General features: G+C 42.4%; 1 protein-coding gene across 3 annotated transcripts in view; it reads right to left on the bottom strand.

Moving 5' to 3' along the window:
- Positions 1 to 17,123, bottom strand: part of STK39 (serine/threonine kinase 39) — a 162,569-nt gene extending 145,446 nt beyond the window's left edge. The window contains exons 1-2 of one of the 3 annotated variants that reach the window (XM_065561797.1): positions 9,074 to 9,229; positions 8,555 to 8,651 (exon numbers count right to left, since the gene is read on the bottom strand). Coding sequence is in view for 2 of the 3 variants with exons in the window: in XM_005290401.5 (XP_005290458.1) it covers positions 16,641 to 16,749 (109 nt within the window). In the remaining variant the exon portion in view is untranslated. Of the gene's footprint in view, positions 1 to 8,554; positions 8,652 to 9,073; positions 9,230 to 16,640 lie in introns of those variants that run through there. The other 2 variants (XM_005290401.5, XM_008178422.4) reach the window with 2 other exon arrangements.
- Positions 17,124 to 17,789: the final 666 nt, after the last annotated feature.

The raw sequence follows: 17,789 nt of genomic DNA on the forward strand, positions 1-17,789 counted from the left end.
AAGATGTGGACAAATTGGACAGAGTCCAGAGGATAACAACAAAAAAAGATGATAAACAAGTTTTACAAACCTGCTCTACAAGGAAAGGTTGGGGGCGGGGGGAAGGCATGTTGTCTTGAGAAAAAGAGGACTCAGGGGGAGACTGATAGTCTTCAAATCTGTTAAGGATTGTTATAAAGAGGATGGAGATCAGTTGTTTTCCATGTCCGCTGAAGGTAGGACAAGTAGTAATTGGTGTAGTACCTAACATAAATCTCCCTTACTAGAGATTAGGAAGAACTGCCTAATTATAAGGAAGAGATTACCAAGTGGAATAAGAACATAAGAATGGCCATACTGGGTTGGACCAAAGATCCATCTAGCCCAGTATCCTGTCTTCCGACAGCAGCCAATGCCAGGTGCCCCAGAGGGAACGAACAGAACAGGTAATCAAGTGATCCATCCCGTTGCCCATTCCCAGCTTTTGGCAAACAGAGGCTAAGGACACCATCCCTGCTCATCCTGGCTAATCACCATTGATGGACCTATCATCCATGAACTTATCTAATTCTTTTTTGAACCCCCTTCTAGTCTTGGCCTTCACAACATCCTTTGGCAAGGAGTTCCACAGACTGACTGTGCATTGTGTGAAAAAAATAGTTCCTTTTGTTTTAAACCTGCTACCTATTAATTTCATTTGGTGGTCCCTAGTTCTTGTGTTATGAGAAGGAGTAAAGAACACTTCTTTATTGACTTTTTTCACACCAGTCATGATTTTAATAGACCTCTATCATCTCCTCCCTTAGTCGTCTCTTTTCCAAGATGAAAAGTCAGTTTTATTAATATCGGCTGTCATATGACAGCCATTCCATACCCCTAATAATTTGTCATCCTTTTCTGAACCTATTCCAATATATCTTTTTTGAGATGGGGTGACCACATCTGAACGCAGTATTCAAAATGTGGGCATACCATGAATTTATATAGAGGCAATATGATATTTTCTGTCTTCTTATCTATCCCTTATTTACAGTTGGGATTATGTTTTCCAATGTGCATTGCTTTGCATTTATCAACATTGAATTTCATCTGCCATTTTATTGCCCAGTCACCCAGTTTTGTGAAAATCCCTATCATTGGAGGTTTTTAAGAACAGGTTAGACAGATGCCTGTCAGCTATACTTGGTCCTGCCTCAGTGAAGGGGGCTGGACTAGATGACCTCTGAGTCCCTTGAAACCCCATGTTTCTAGGATTACATTATAATTCACTGGAAGACTCCTTTAACATGTATTTTTATAATATGCACAGGCTTTTTTTTTAATGTTTTTATTAATGGCCTTTATAAATTCTAAGTGAATTCTCTCACTTCTTAGTACATTTGAAATTTGTTTCTTACAGGTATTCATTTCATCTGCTGCATTGAAAATACATCTCTTAACATGTACTCATTTAAAACAGGCTTCACCACTTTGATCTAGTATTCCAAGAGAAAACAACTTTGGGATCTTAATGGATTTTTGTAGGCGATCTTTGTTTTGTTTTTAAAGTTGGAGCATAGTAACGTGATCTGAAGTGCTCAGTTAATTACATGCCAATCTGTTATAATTTGGATGCCCCAGGGAAACTATTTAAAATAAGAATATTCAAAGACAAGTGAAATTTAAGATGCTTTTTAATCATAATATTGCCCAATGTTCTAAAGTCTATTCATTTTTATTAGCATTTTTTTAATATACAGGAACAAATTGAATAGTAGCAGAGGGGCAAAAAGCCAACAAAGATCCTACCTTGGTTCAAATTAGGAAAATAGCCTTTATCCAAACCCACTAACAGCAGCCAACTGAAATACCAGATTCAGTGTCATTCTAAAAGCCTCAGTACCTGGAGTAGAGATAAGGGGAGAATCTCACCTTTAAATTAAAAAAAAGTTCCTAATCCTCACCATTGCAGAGGCAAGCCAGAAAACATGAACCCTACTGGGGTTCAAGACACTATTAGGCAAATGAAGAGAACCCCAAAGTTATTTGTGACATCGCATGATTTAGGACAATTTTATGATTTTTGGCTGCCTGGCCAATAATTTCTGAACTCTCAAGTCCGGCATTCCCGCATTACATTCAAAGACTAGGAAACTTAAAAATCTAAGGTGGCTCAAAAAGGGATTGAGCTCTTATTTGGTAAATTTAATTCCACAATAAGGTAATTGCTTCCAGTGTAGTTCTTTCCCCATCCACACCATCCTCAAGAGAAATATTTTCTCCTTCTCTACTTTTCTGCTGGTAATCTACAAATTCCTCCTCTATCTAATTAGACATCCAGGAAGCGTGCCAGAGGAAGCATTATGTCTTTTGCCACTGACCTGGAGCATAGAATAATATAAATGCTCCACACACAAAAGAGGAGTACATCATAGAAACTAGATGTTTTATCATTTATTCAAATTCAGCTAAATCAAACTTCTACAAAAGCACCTGGCTCCAAGTCAAAAGAATGGCAGACGGTACATCATGATTAGTTTTAGAGTGGCTCAATCCAAGACAGAAATGGTAAATTGTGTTCAAGCTCCCTTAAAAATTCTGATGCAGAATTCATTGTTTCCAAGGTCTAAAGAGTTACTCCGTATAAAACAGCCCACACAAGAGTTTTATGGGAAAATCTTAACATGTTATCTTTGAAACACAAAACTGCCAACAATGTAATAAATAATTCTGACTGAAAATTCTTATTCATGGGCAAGAGAGATGTTGGAGAAAGAATAGGCTAAAGAGAAAACAGAACCATGGACAAGCATATCTGAAAGCACTAAAAGACAAAGCTGTCAAATCAAAAAAAAAGCAACTTATTTGAACAGAATTCCCAACATTCTGTAAAGAGGAAGATATTGACATAGTTCGCACCCTATGAATTGCCTCCAAATCAGTTCCCACTGCTGACAAGGGAGACAAGACCAAGTTGCAGAATTAATATGACACATGGCCTTTGAAAGGCCAAGGCTCCAATCAGATCTTTGCTGCACTTGTGTTTACAGCTGGCCTTGAATTTAAAAGCTTCAGTGAAACTGCAAAAATATTCTAATCACTTAAGTAACAGTATGATCAGTGCATATGCAATTGCTTACATTTTGCAGAATCAGGGTCTAAGGCTAAGGCACCGGGGGGGGGGGGGGTAAGACCAGCAAACTGCTGATTTGAGAAAGGATTGTTAGTGCAACAGAGATTTACAAGATATAAAATAGTCAGGTTTTCTAAATCCTTGGGGGCAGGGGAGATTAGGAAGCAAAAATATTCTGGTTAAATCAACTACTACACAAATCCACAAAAATATATGCTGGTTTTCTTTACAAGTCTCAGAATTTACAGCAACTTTGAAACCTTCTGGTTTCCAGTATTCTATAACAGGAAAGCCAGTTTTCAGACCCAAATCCCTGCTGAGCAGTATTATTCAAATGGCACCCTCAGAGACCACAGACTCATTTACTGAAGGAGATGCTTAAGAGGAATTATATTATTTTCTTACATGGCTAGACAATTAGTTACCTAAAATGTAACGAGTCTCTGGAGTTTTCCTTCGAAAAATATACATTTTAAGAGTGTCTTTAAAAAAAAAAGAAAAAAAAAACTGTTGAATTTCAAAATGCTTTATTCTCTCTCCCTCTCTCACCTTTCATTAGCATGCGGAATGAGGAAGCCATCATTCAGTACAAGTAATTGACATCTAAGGCCCTTATCTTGCATAGCTAGAGGATCAGCACCCGAGCACAAGTCCACAATATCAAATGCTTATGTAGGATCAAATCCCAAGCCTTCTTGACATTATAACAGAAGGGTTTCTACAGAAACCACTACTTCTACCAGCCCCACTTCTCAGGCTGTTACATTACAAATGATTTAAAAAGTTGTACAGAAAGACACTGCCTAGAAACAAGCTTTTGAGAAGAACTACAGCTTACCTTTAAAGCAGCATCATAAATAGAGAAAAACTGTGATGTTGATTTAATTACTGGGCATGTTTTCCCTGCTCTTCCTTCAGTTTGGAAGTAAACATTTTAAAACAATTATAGCTGCACAGAAACATCAACATAGCATTTTCTGAGTCTTCTGACTGTCACTGCTGAGTGTGTCAGACTAATAGCAGTTGATTTAAAAAAAAAAAAAAAGGGTAAAGGATAGATCTACACTACAGTTAAATACCCCCGGCTGGCCTGTGTCAGCAGATTCAGGCTCTTGGAGCTCAGGCCACAAATGGAGTGGAAGAGGGTCCCAGAACCTGGGCTTCAGCCTGAGCCCAGACTCCTACACTGCCATTTTATAGCCCCTCATCCTGAGATGCAGTCAGCTGACACAGGCCAGCCACAGGCCTTCAACTGAAGTGTGTAACATTGTTGCTATCCTGACACCAACGTCTCCAGCTAATGCTCAGATGTTGAGCAACAGAGCATCTTCAGCTAGCTCCCACCGCTCCAGGTAGCTTTTATAAAAAAAATAAAATAAAATAAAAAAGAGTTAGAATCTGTCATGACAGGACATTAGCAACAAATTACCGCTTACAATGATCCCCAGAAAATTAACAACAAAGGAGGAAACAACGAAATTTGTAGGCATTGTTCTTACAATAAAAAAAAAAATAAATAAAAAAATAAAAAAGCTAGAAGCAGCTCTCACTTTCCTCTTTGCTAAATTGCCCTTAAGACAGTAGTAAGGCCATTTCTGTCTATCCTCAGAAAGAGCAGGCATGTTGGACAGCAATATGCAAGAGTGAGTATCTAATTATAAATTCAGCATAAAGTAATTCAAGTCTTCTTTTAGGGTGCAGGTGGAAATACATTAGGAGAAAGCATCTTTATTAGTTGTACTACCACCATGTGCTATAATTAAGCTACAGTAACTCCTCACTTAATGTTAACCGGGATGACTTTGTTTTGTTATTAAGTTGCCAATCTATTAGAGAACATACGCGTTTAAAGTTGTGCAACGTTCCGTTATAAGGTTGTTTGGCTTGCCCCATTCCGCCCACTTGGCACTCCTGCCAGAGAGCGGGGTCAGACACGGGGTCTTGCCCCACTCTGCCCGCCCGGCGTTCCAGCCGGAGAGCGGGGTCGGGGAGTGGGAGCTTGCCCGGTTCTGCCCACTTGGCGTTCTGCCCCGACCCCACTATGCCCCGCCCCAACCAAGCTTCACAATCATCATTGGTGATTACAGTATTAAATAGTTTGTTTAAAATTATTTAAAACTTGTACAATGTCTTGTCTGGTGAAAAAAAAATAAAACAAAAAAAGTGTCCCTGGAACCTTATCCCCTCCCCCCCCCCCCCCCCGCCCCCAACTTACATTAATTCTTATGGGGAAATTGGATTCGCTTAAAGTAACATTTTTCAGGAACATAACTACAACGTTAAGCGAGGAGTTACTAGATGTTATTAATCAGAACTAGTTATGGCAGCAAGATCATGAGCTTTGCCTACTTTTTCCTTACAAGATAGGAAGCAATACCCACAAATGAAAATATCAGAGCACATTTTGCAATATACAAACCCTATACTTTTCTGGCCTATTAAATGACAGAACCATATTTTTATCCCCATCATAAAATGCGCGCGCACACACACACACACACCACTTGCAGCTATACTAAAAATTAATTGGTTCAGGTAAAATGCATCAGCCCCAACTTTGAACCAAACATATGATCTCTAAACAAAGCTTCACCACACAACTGAGCATGTGACCAGAGCCATAAAAACCACTTACCACACCATCCACAGTAGCCATGATCAGACAAGTCTGCCTACTACCTCTTCTCCTTTCAATTTTCTATTTCTACACTACCTGTCTCCTTTTAGATGTACTATGTAGTGCCTAACTGGTGGCATACCTGCGTCCATAGTAAGCCAGCTTTTTATGACACCCAACTCCCAGCAGAATTTTACTTCTGATGAGAAAGCCCGTGCATCAGTGATCCACAGTGTTTTGAAGAATAATTAATTAGTCTAACAAAGTGATTCACTCATATTGTTAATCATAAAAGAATCAATCAATGCTGATTTATTACATTAGGCTTTCAGAAGCCCATTGACTAGTTAAGTTAGGTCAAACATCTAGAGACCAAAGGTTGGAAATATTAACCCCACTGATTCCATAAAAATTAATAATTCATTACTGAGTAATGCTGATGATTAAATCTTTTCACTAAGGCACCTTTGAGAACATCCCTGAAAGGTATGACACTGCCAGCACCTCTTGAATATTTCTGTAAAGGAAAACAGACCAAAAAAATGGGACCCTAAAAATCCTCCAGGCTTTAAGGTACTTGTCAATATCACAAGACTGTTGTCAGAGACCCTGTTCACCATGTAATCTGGAAGTCATGGAGCTATTAAGATCCCAGAGGAAGTTGGTTTTTGACTTCCTTCTTCTTCAAGAGAAGGAGGAGGGATGCGTGCAGAGAACTACCTAAAATTCACCAAACTCCACAGCTCTCTGGCTTATCTGAAATCAGACCCAAGAAAAAGCAACCCTTTTCTACCACCAGGCATCTTCCCCATCTCTTTTCTCAGTGGCTTTACTCCCCTCCATCCCCATGAGTTTGATCTGTGTCTCCACTGGCTTCTCCCCTTCGTTAACAATTACCTCTCAGGTGCAGACTTCTCAGCAGGTCCTCTCTACATCTTACTCCCTGACACCTGCTTCTCTCTCAGCAGAGAACTCCCAGCTCTGTCCCCTCTTTGCCTCCCCTCCCCACCCTCAACTGCCTGTAGTGCTTCAGAGAGTAATTCCAGGACAGGCTGAGGGAATGGGGGAGGGGTGGGAGAAAGAGGATATATGAACATTTTTTGCTGATCAGTGTATAAGACTATAAAATATAAAAGATACAAGTAAGCCTTAGCTGACTGAACACAGAATAGGATGCCTGCTCATTTCAATCCTTGGGCTGTCAGCACCAACATAGAATACACACCCTTGTAAGTCAGCAACCAGTTATGCAGAACTCCACAGTACTCAGAAATACAGACTCATAGTTACAGTAGTGTACTTGCCTAGATCCTCCCAATAAGATTTTCAACTATACATTGCTCTACAGCTCCACAAGTGCTGAGCAAAGAAGCTGCTTTAAGGCTATTTCACATCACCCCAACCCTATTTTGCCACCTCACCTCAATCACCATAGGAGATTCATCCTTACAAACCATGACCATTGCAGCTTGTTTTATCTTGCATTAAAATAGTCTTGACACACTACACAATAATATTTTCCAGAAGATAAAAATCATATACTAGCACTCCAAAACCTCAAAAACAAACAAATACAATCTACTGGAATTGTCAATACTTCAGTTTGCTAGCCAGTGCTATAAGCCAGACTTAAAAAACAAATAAAAAAAAAAAAATTTACTGCTTGCTAGGAGTAAGTGCCAGCAATCTCCACAGAATGCTTTCAATTAAAGTAAATAAGTTTCCAGCTCTTCTGATAGTGAAGATTCTTTTCCAAAAGTTAAGCCAAAAGGGTAAACCAATGCCATAGTTATCTTCCTATCTCTGCAGGTAGATTGCACCCATGCCCCCATTGCTGCTCATAGGTTTCCTAATGCCTCCAGCAAGCTTTGGTGGTCACCAAGGGTAACTGCTGTAAAATGGTGAGGCTTAAACACACTAAAAGCCTAAGAACTGAGAATTTATTTAAAACATGACAAAGTATCTTTTTTTTTTTCTTTTTTTAAAAGCCACAGCCATTCAGTTCTGAAGGCTAAGACATCCACCCCTTACCACCCCAAGAGTCATGCTGCAGAGGGGTCATAGCCAAAGGGCTGGTCCACACTAACCCCCCACTTTGAACTAAGATACGCAACTTCAGCTATGTGAATAACGTAGCTGAAGTCAAAGTATCTTAGTTCGAACTTACCACGGGTCCACATGCGGCAGGCAGGCTCCCCCGTCGACTCCGCGTACTCCTCTCGTGGAGCAGGAGTACTGGCGTCGACGGCGAGCACTTCCGGGATCGATTTATCGCGTCAAGACAAGACGCAATAAATCGATCCCAGAAGATCAATTGCTTACCGCTGGACCTGGAGTTAAGTATAGACCAACCCAGAGTCAGCATATTAAAACATGAAGTAGGGTCTCAGAGTCAGTGCTGCACATGGAGCTGTTACACAGCAATGCCTGCTTTGGCCTCTGCAATAACCACCTGCCTTTTCCCTTGTGTAATGAGCTATTTCCACTAAGTGAGTGAGTGGATGGTTCTAATTTCAAAGAGTTTCTGGTTCCACATGGCAAGGAGACTTTGGATCAATGCAATTTGTTTGCTGGCCTACCAGTTCCTTGGGCAAATGACTCTCCAGTAGAAAAAAAAAAATCAGACTAGTAGAAGAGTTCTAATAGAATTTCTTCTAGGGTCCTCACAATAGGTCCTCATCAAGAATTGTTTCAATGCATATTCACAGAAGTTAGATAAATATAAAAATGCTCTTTCTGGAAGTTTGCAGTGTAATCCTACTTTATTTCTTGGAATTCATAACACAAGAACCAAAAAACAGATACACAAAGCAGGCTGCTCTCTAAAACAGAGAGGCACAACTCACCACACTTAACTCTAGGCTGGCTGCACACTCATTCTGCTAGGCCCAGTTTGCATACTTCCCTAGAGGCCCATAGCCTGCAAGCAGGACCAGGGTAAAACTGTGGAAATATAAATTTTACAATTACAATTTTAATACACCACATCAAGCAAACAAACACTCAAAAGAGTACCTGTTCTTGACTCTCAGACTACTTCTGTTCCCAACACTGCCCCACACAACAGCTCCTCTCAAAGCACATACCACCACCACCCACACACACAGATAGAGCTAAGCCTGTGTAGGTGTCCGAGCTGTTGCACCTCAGATTCCAAGAAATCCTTGGGAATGAGTGATAAAGTGGCATGGGAGCTGGCTGAGTGGCTGCACAGCAGTTTGGAGAGGGGGGGAAATGGGGCATGTAATTCTCTGTAAGTTTCACTACACAGCACCAGGTGAACACACAGCATGTTGAACATTTTATACACCTTTGACTTCCAGTTTAAGAGTTAAATTAGTTTGAAGTTACCAGGCTTTATTCACCTTGGTTTTGCTCCTATCAATATGTAGGAAATCCAGTTTTTAGTTTGTTCCTTCTCTTCTTGAGCATTAATTTTTGGCTACTTTCATAGCATTCAGCCTTCTGGTGTGAAGGTGGTCAGGCTTTTTGATTTGGAGGGGATGTCACCCTAGGATATTCTAGCAAACAAAAAAAAGTTACACAAGTTTGCTAAATAATGGTGAAAATAACCACATCACTTACAAAACCCAGAACTTAGATGTAAGACGGCAACAACAACCAAGACCTTGTCTGCAATTGACTATTTTCTCAATATAACTATTTTGGTTAATTAATTGTACCCCTAACCAAAATAGTTATACCAGTAAGACTTTCAATTATAGACCAGAACCCTAGATGCCCATGTAACCACCATCAAATTATAAAGAAACACAAAAGTTTCATCACAATAGAGCCACCTTGACTAGGGCTCATTAATTTCAGTCTTTTCCCCTCCTCTGTATTATGTATTTTCTATTTTAAGAAATGAGAAGTTAGAACTTCCCATGTAACAGTTTATCGATTGACAGACATTTTTGGGAAAGTATTTGTAACTGTTTCCTGAGAAACATGTAGCTTAAAAGAAAAGAAACTTACAGACAAGTAAGTTATTTATATGGACTTCAGTTTAGGCTGATCAGTGGCATTTATATATATATATATATATAGTTTTCATGTTTAAAGAATCATAGAATATCAGGGTGGGAAGGGACCTCAAGAGGTCATCTAGTCCAACCCCCTGCTCAAAGCAGAACCAATTCCCAACTAAATCATCCCAGCCAGGCTTTGTCAAGCCAGGCCTTAAAAACCTCCAAGGAAGGAGACTCCACCACCTCCCTAGGTAATGCATTCCAGTGTTTCACCACCCTCCTAGTGAAATAGTTTTTCCTAATATCCAACCTGGACCTCCCCCACTGCAACTTGAGACCATTATTCCTTGTTCTGTCATCTGCCACCCCTGAGAACAGCCGAGCTCCATCCTCTTTGGAACCCCCCTTCAGGTAGTTAAAGGCTGCTATCAAATCCCCCCTCATTCTTCTCTTCTGGAGACTAAACAATCCCAGTTCCCTCAGCCTCTCCTCATAAGTCATGTGCTCCAGACCCCTAATCATTTTTGTTGCCCTCCGTTGGACTCTTTCCAATTTTTCCACATCCTTCTTGTAGTGTGGGGCCCAAAACTGGACACAGTATTCCAGATGAGGCCTCACCAATGTCGAATAAAGGGGAACGATCACGTTCCTCGATCTGCTGGCAATGCCCCTACGTAGACAGCCCAAAATGCCGTTAGCCTTCTTGGCAACAAGAGCACACTGTTGACTCACATCCAGCTTCTCGTCCACTGTGACCCCTAGGTCCTTTTCTGCAGAACTGCTACCTAGCCATTCGGTCCCTAGTCTGTAGTGATGCATGGGATTCTTCCGTCCTAAGTGCAGGACTCTGCACTTGTCCTTGTTGAACCTCATCAGGTTTTTTTGGGCCCAATCCTCTAATTTGTCTAGGTCCTTCTGTATCCGATCCCTACCCTCTAGTGTATCTACCACGCCTCCTAGTTTAGTGTCATCTGCAAACTTGCTGAGGGTGCAGTCCACACCATCCTCCAGATCATTAATAAAGATATTAAACAAAACCGGCCCCAGGACCGACCCTTGGGGCACTCCGCTTGAAACCGGCTGCCAACTAGACATGGAGCCATTGATCACTATCCATTGAGCCCGAGGATCTAGCCAGCTTTCTATCCACCTTACAGTCCATTCATCCAGCCCATACTTCTTTAACTTGGCGGCAAGAATACTGTGGGAGACCGTATCAAAAGCTTTGCTAAAGTCAAGGAATAACACATCCACTGCTTTCCCCTCATCCACAGAGACAGTTATCTCATCATAGAAGGCAATTAGGTTAGTCAGGCACGACTTCCCCTTCGTGAATCCATGCTGACTGTTCCTGATCACTTTCCTCTCCTCTAAATGTTTCATAATTGATTCCTTGAGGACCTGCTCCATGATTTTTCCAGGGACTGAGGTGAGGCTGACTGGCCTGTAGTTCCCCGGATCCTCCTCCTTCCCTTTTTTAAAGATGGGCACTACATTAGCCTTTTTCCAGTCATCCGGGACCTCCCCCGATCGCCATGAGTTTTCAAAAATAATGGCTAATGGCTCTGCAATCTCACCCGCCAACTCCTTTAGCACCCTCGGATGCAGCGCATCCGGTCCCATGGACTTGTGCACGTCCAGTTTTTCTAAATAGTCCCGAACCACTTCTGTCTCCACAGAGGGCTGGTCACCTTCTCCCCATGCTGTACTGCCCAGTGCAGCAATCTGGGAGCTGACCTTGTGCGTGAAGACAGAGGCAAAAAAATCATTAAGTACATTAGCTTTTTCCACATCCTCGGTCACTAGGTTGCCTCCCTCATTCAGTAAGGGGCCCACACTTTCCTTGATTTTCTTCTTGTTGCTAATATACCTGAAGAAACCCTTCTTGTTACTCTTAACATCTCTTGCTAACTGCAACTCCAAGTGTTATTTGGCCTTCCTGATTTCACTCCTGCATGCCTGAGCAATATTTTTATACTCCTCCCTCCCTGGTCATTTGTCCAATCTTCCACTTCCTGTAAGCTTCTTTTTTGCGTTTAAGATCAGCCAGGATTTCACTGTTTAGCCAAGCTGGTCGCCTGCCATATTTACTATTCTTTCTAAAGGTGCAGTGTTGTTTGAGATTTAGTGGTGAAAGTACACTACAACTTTAACTCTGATCCAAATCAAGTAGTAGTATATCTATACATTTCTTTATACTTAGAAACATTTCCGGGGACAGAAAAATAACTTTAAACACAACCACCACTATCTGGTTCTCAAATAATGCAGTTTCTTAAACATTTTACAATTCATGTATTTGAACAGCCTCTTGCAAGGGCTAGTGTCAAGATCTACCTGGGCTTCAAGTACTGTGGTGTAACATTTTGTTTAGCAGATTGGAAGTGGCTAGTGTTTCTTTGCATTACCACTTCAAAGAGAAGCCCTTTGAATATTTTCATCTCAATGAGTACTCGCTCAGGTTTAACCAAAGTTTTCTAAGGTACTCTGGTAGTCGGTGATACTATACCCTCCTAGTTATAGGAAGGACAATGGAAAAAAAAAAAAAAAAAAGGCGCTGCAGTTACATCCACAACTATCAAAAATCTTTCCTCTCTCCATTATAAGGCAGCAAACACTTGCAGACTCACGACTGGAACCTCAGTCCTTCATTTCCACAACCACATGCCTCTAACACTGAGCTATAGGAAGGTCTCCATTAGCTCAAACCTACAGAAGTGCTCATTCTTTCTCAGCTAAAACTAGACACTAGATAGACACCGGGTACATGGCCCTGCTTCCAGTGAAGTCACTGGCGCAAGGGAGGGAGGTAGGAAGGGGGAAGCACCAAACAAAAACCCTAATATCAGGAGCAGGGTTGTCCATAAAACCATCCACAACAAAAATTGATAGGTTTTGCTAAATTATCTGTTTTATGCAGAAGTTAGATTCCATGAGTTATAGGAAATTAGCTACATTGGAAGTTCGGTGTTTCATGTCACAAGTTTTTTGAGCTGGAGGGTGACAAGGCAATGTTAGACCAAAAAGTCAAATTTTCAAATGAGAACTTCTTAAATGATCTGTAACCTAAAATATGCTTCAATTCTCTTCAAACTCTGTAGACACAATCCTTTCCTTTCAAAGTAACTTGAGCTTGGCCAGAACCTTCCATCCAAGGCTCTCAAAATAGCCAGTAAGGAGGAGAGAACTATCCCTTCCCTTACAAATAGGGAAACTGAGGCATGGAGTCTTAAGCAATTTGCTCAAAAGCATTCAGAAAGTCTTCTCACGCTCATCATAACATTGCTTTATCTTTGGTAACATCCATTTGATATAGGACTCAATACAACTAAGCAGATACAGAATTATATAAAAATGTCATAGAAACAAAAGCAAGGAAATTCAGTTAGCAAATCCTTAAGTGCGAATTCCCTTATATGTTAGAAAGGAAGATGTGTAGAAGTTTTAGGAAGTGACAGAAAATCAGATGTGTCATCTTATTCAGAGCCAATCCACAACGAAAGAGCCCAATTTGACAAGAATATTGAATCTTATTTACTTCCATTAAAGATAATTTGCTTATAATCAGTAGCTTTTTGTAAATCTCAAACTATACCAAGACTCGCAAGAACAGCCAACAACAAAAATCTTCAAATATGACCAAATCCACCATACAGTTTAATTGAATATGTTCATGGTACAGATAAAAGCTATTTCCTTTGTTTCAAGAATCTACATACCAGGTTTCAACCCACAATTATTTTTTAATAAAAGTTATTAACTCATGATAGTAGGAATTTGCAAAGAAAGTGCTGACACAACCTTAAAAGAAAATGTATTTTGTTTAGCAAAATGGGCAGGGTTTTTTTGTTTGTTTGTTTTTAAGGTTCCTAGAGGAAACAGTGCTTCTCATATCTTAATTATCAATTTTTCCCCTACTGGGCATTTGGGCCTCCAGCTAGCCACAGCTATATGATTGGGGAAAAAACATTATTTATGACACGGGCTATATGGAAACTCAAAGGTAGTTTTTAAAATTGCCATTAAGGTAGGAAGTGGTTTAACCGTAAGCAAAGATTTGATTAAAAAAAAAAAAAAAAAAAAAAAAAAAAAAAAAAAAAAACAGTGGCACCATTTCCAGTTGCTTACCCTACAACAGCAGGATGGAAACTGATTACCCTCTCACCATATTAAATCAAACATGACCAGTTCCAAAAAAATAGGTTACTGTACTTTTCAGCAATATAACTGTCACTAATAAACCCTAAAATCTCTCTTAAGACATTAGATTTAGTCTACAGATAGAAGGTGACTTTAGTTACATTCAGAAATATTCCATACTATGTAAGCCTATGAAAGTCTGTGCTAAAGAAGACTGGTATGTCTTTCTTCTTAAAAATCCCACTCAGATGCCTCAATATACTGTACTTTTCCTGTTTTAACTGGCAAAGGACTATTAGAACAAAACATATCCCTTCAGGCTCCTATCTGGCAGACAGTTTTGTGTGTACTTAAAACTATTCACCTGTGGAAAGTTTATTTTAATAAGTGGCAGTACTCATGTTCATGAAGTGATTAAACTTTAAGAGCTTCAGTGATTAAATGCTGCTTACTGAACAGGAGTGGCAGTCAGACACTGGAACTGTATTATTTTCCCCTGGATACTAAGATGAAGGTATACAAAAGCAACCCTACATACATACTCAGCACATCCAAGAAAACACTCTGCACCTTACTGGATCAGGTTCCAGTAGAACCCTACCTGGCCTTCCTCACTAAGAAGTAGTGATGATTCTTATGCTACAAGAAACTGCCCTGTCACTTTACTGTGGTAATCGAATACTATCTATTAGTTAGCCTAGAGGCCTATCTACACAAGAAATGCATTTCCCCAAAAAGAGTGTCCCATCTTTGCATAGGGCACTTGAAACATTTGTATCAATAAATAGATAAACTATACCTATTTAGCATTTTTTAACAGTCCATAGACTCTTTCTAAACTGCTTTTTTGAGAAGTAAACACTCTTCCCCCCCTCCACCCGCTACAAGCCCTTTGTCTACACTGGCAATGTACAGTGCTGCAACTTTCACCCCCCTGAGCGCAGCAAGTTTCCGCGCTGTAAAACACCAGTGTAGACAGTGCACCAGCACTGGTAGCTATGCCACTCGTGAAGGTGGCTTTTTAGAGCGCTGGGAGTGACCACACAAGCCACGTTTAAGCGCTGCCGCAGCAGCGCTTTATCGTTGCCAGTGTAGAGTAGCCCTAATCTTCAGCCATTCTACAACTGCACCAATGGAGGACAACCAGTACTTAAATAAGAAACATACTACAGACTCCCATTGCAACAGCAGATAAGGATTAGATTAACACCTTTCTCAAGCCTTTTCTACAGCAGAAAGGATTTCTGGGTATAGTTTACCTGCAAACCCAGCCACTGGGGGATGTATCTTATACCAGCAAAACAACTCTTTTTCTGGTATAGATTATTTCAGTTCTCTTGGTACACTGGCAAGAGGCCTGCATCCATACTAGGGCTTTCAGCGGCATAGCTATGTCACAGTTAGAAGTGTGATTCTCCCCCCCCCCCCCCGCCCCCAATATACTCCACGTTTAAAAGTTTTGCTGGCATAGCTATGTAAGTAAACCAGGCCTCAGCCTTCTTCATTTTAGTGAAGTTCAAGTGGAGGAATGGGGAATAAAAGGGGAAAGAATATGAGTAAAACAGAAGCCTGGTAAAACTTGAGAGTGAAGGAACAAGTTATTTCTCCTTGGCAACACTTAGTTTCAGATTGTGGAAACTAAATAGCCTCAGAAACAAAGCTGAATGTACATGATTTACAACCCTGATTAAAAATGTCATCTGTCATAGTAATCAGCAATTGGTGTGCAATATTAAAAGCACCACTAATTACAAGAGCAACGCAAAGCAAATCTACAGGAAATGTTTGAGGTAAATGAATTCTAGCCTAAACCTCAAGGAGTAACAATTGCAATTTTGGACCCGGCCTTTAGTTTCTGCAGGTTTTTATATATAAAAATAAAAAACAGAAGAATGAGTATTCTTGAACTGATTAACTAGCAATAAATAGCATCCAGATCAGAAAGGAGTAGAGCTTTCCATTATACATATTGTTACCATCAGTCATCTTTTCACCTTGCAAGATTCATGATGATCTGATTCACACAGATGGGAGGAAAACTAAGTCAGTCACGTTTTGATGGCAATTAACTGTTACATGCACAAGCACAACACACACTGCCTGTATGTTTGGGGTAGGGGTGTTAAACCTTAAACCGAAGGGGAAGGTTTGCGCCAATGAAATTAAGTCATAATCACAACAGCGGTAAGAAAATAGTGTATAGGAGAGTAGAGTGATGGGGAGGGCAGAGAAGAGGAGATGGGGGAAAATTAAAGTGATGCAGAGGGGGCAAAAGGAAATGAAGGCTTTCAAAAAGGAAATCAGCACAAGCCGCAGATGGGGAGATTTAACACACACACACACCGAAAACCACCGGAAAGATGCAGACTAATCTGAACGGGGTGCACCGTTACAGCAGGCGAGAGCAGAGATGAGGAAAGGCCAATGGTTAATTACAGCTCGTTGCTCACCATTGATGCTTAGGGGCTCATCCCCACCCCCACGGCCCCGCAGAAGGGCTGGGGCAGCTGCCACTGCACCCCCAACAAGAGCCGCCGCCCCCTGCGCGTGGGGAGAGCGGAGCAGCCACGGAGGGACACGCCAAGCCCCCCGCCCCCCACGCGTGGGGAGAGTGGGGCAGCCAGCCCCAGCCGGCCGGCGCCTCGGAAATAAAGTTTGCAGCCGCTGCAGTGCCGGGCGCGCCCACCGCAGTGAGAGAAGCCTGCGGAGAGCAAACGCCGGTAGGCCCCGCAGCCGGCTACCGGCGCATCCCTCCTGCCCGCCCGCCTGCCTCCTCCCCGGCGCAGCCCGGCTCCCCACCCCGGCCCCCCGCCCCACTGACCGATAACCTCCTGCAGCTCGTAGGCGTCCCTGCAGATGGGCCAGGCGGCGGGAGCGGCCGGCGGCGGGGGCGGCTGGAGGTGGACAGGCGAGTCGCTGGGCTCCGCCATGATGCTGCCGGAGCGCACAGACACCGCACGACCTTCTCCAAACTTCCCTTCCAGCGGCACCTTTAACCCCCGCCCGCTCGCTCGCTGCTCACGCTCCCTCCCTGCGAGCCGCCAGCCGCACGGCGGGGGGAGGAGGAGGAGACAGGGCACCGGCGGCGAGGAGGCGGGGCGGGGAGCTGCGGCTGCACCAGACAGCCCCGGGCATGGTCCCTAGCGCCTCGCGCCACGGAGGGAGGCTAGCGATGAGCGCCGCCGAGCTGCGGGGGGCCGGGGGGCCCGCTCGCAGCCAGCTGGGCATGCACCTGCCCCGGGGGGAGGAGAGGGTGGATCTCCGCCTCCCTGGATGTGTAACTCTCCATCGACAGCCCCCCCCCCCCCCCCCCGCCGCCGCTCTGTGGTGTCTGGCATCACTTGGCACAGCTTGAAGTTGGGGCGCCTGCCATGTGAGAGAGACTCCTCGAGTCTGTCTTGTAGGAAAACCTACGGGTGAAGCCGGGCTATAGAAATATATGTGTAGTTAAGGCTTATTTTTTAAAAAGTGGTGCTAACTTTTAGGAGGCATCATGGCTTTCTCCATTCCTTGCTCTGCTCGTTGCAGCTTTTTGTACAGCCCTTCGCTCAGTCTGTGGCCATTTCCAGTCCGTTGAATTCTGTTTTAGTTCTGTTGTTGATCATCTGGTTAGTCTCAGTCAGTGATGTTGTAAGTGATGTGAGGCCATGGCAAGGATGTCATGGCTCATTTTCAATGTATAGGCCCCAATCCAGCAAGTGGATCCATTATAGATCAGTGGTTTTCAACCTGTGGTCTCCAGACACCCCTGGGGGATTTGCAGACTGTCTGGGGTCCACAAAAGGTTGTCGTTACTATAGAACAGCGATTTTTCAACCTGGGGTCCACAGACTATGCCTAAGATTTCCAAAGGGGTCCGTACCACTATTTGAAAATATGTAGTGGTCTGCAAATGAAAAAAAGTTGAAAACCACTGTTATAGAGGAAACTTGATTGAAGTCTGTGGGCTCCATAGGGGTTGCAAAGAGAT

Source organism: Chrysemys picta, chromosome 11 (genome assembly GCF_011386835.1).
Source record: "Chrysemys picta bellii isolate R12L10 chromosome 11, ASM1138683v2, whole genome shotgun sequence".
NCBI classification, from domain to species: domain Eukaryota; kingdom Metazoa; phylum Chordata; order Testudines; family Emydidae; genus Chrysemys; species Chrysemys picta.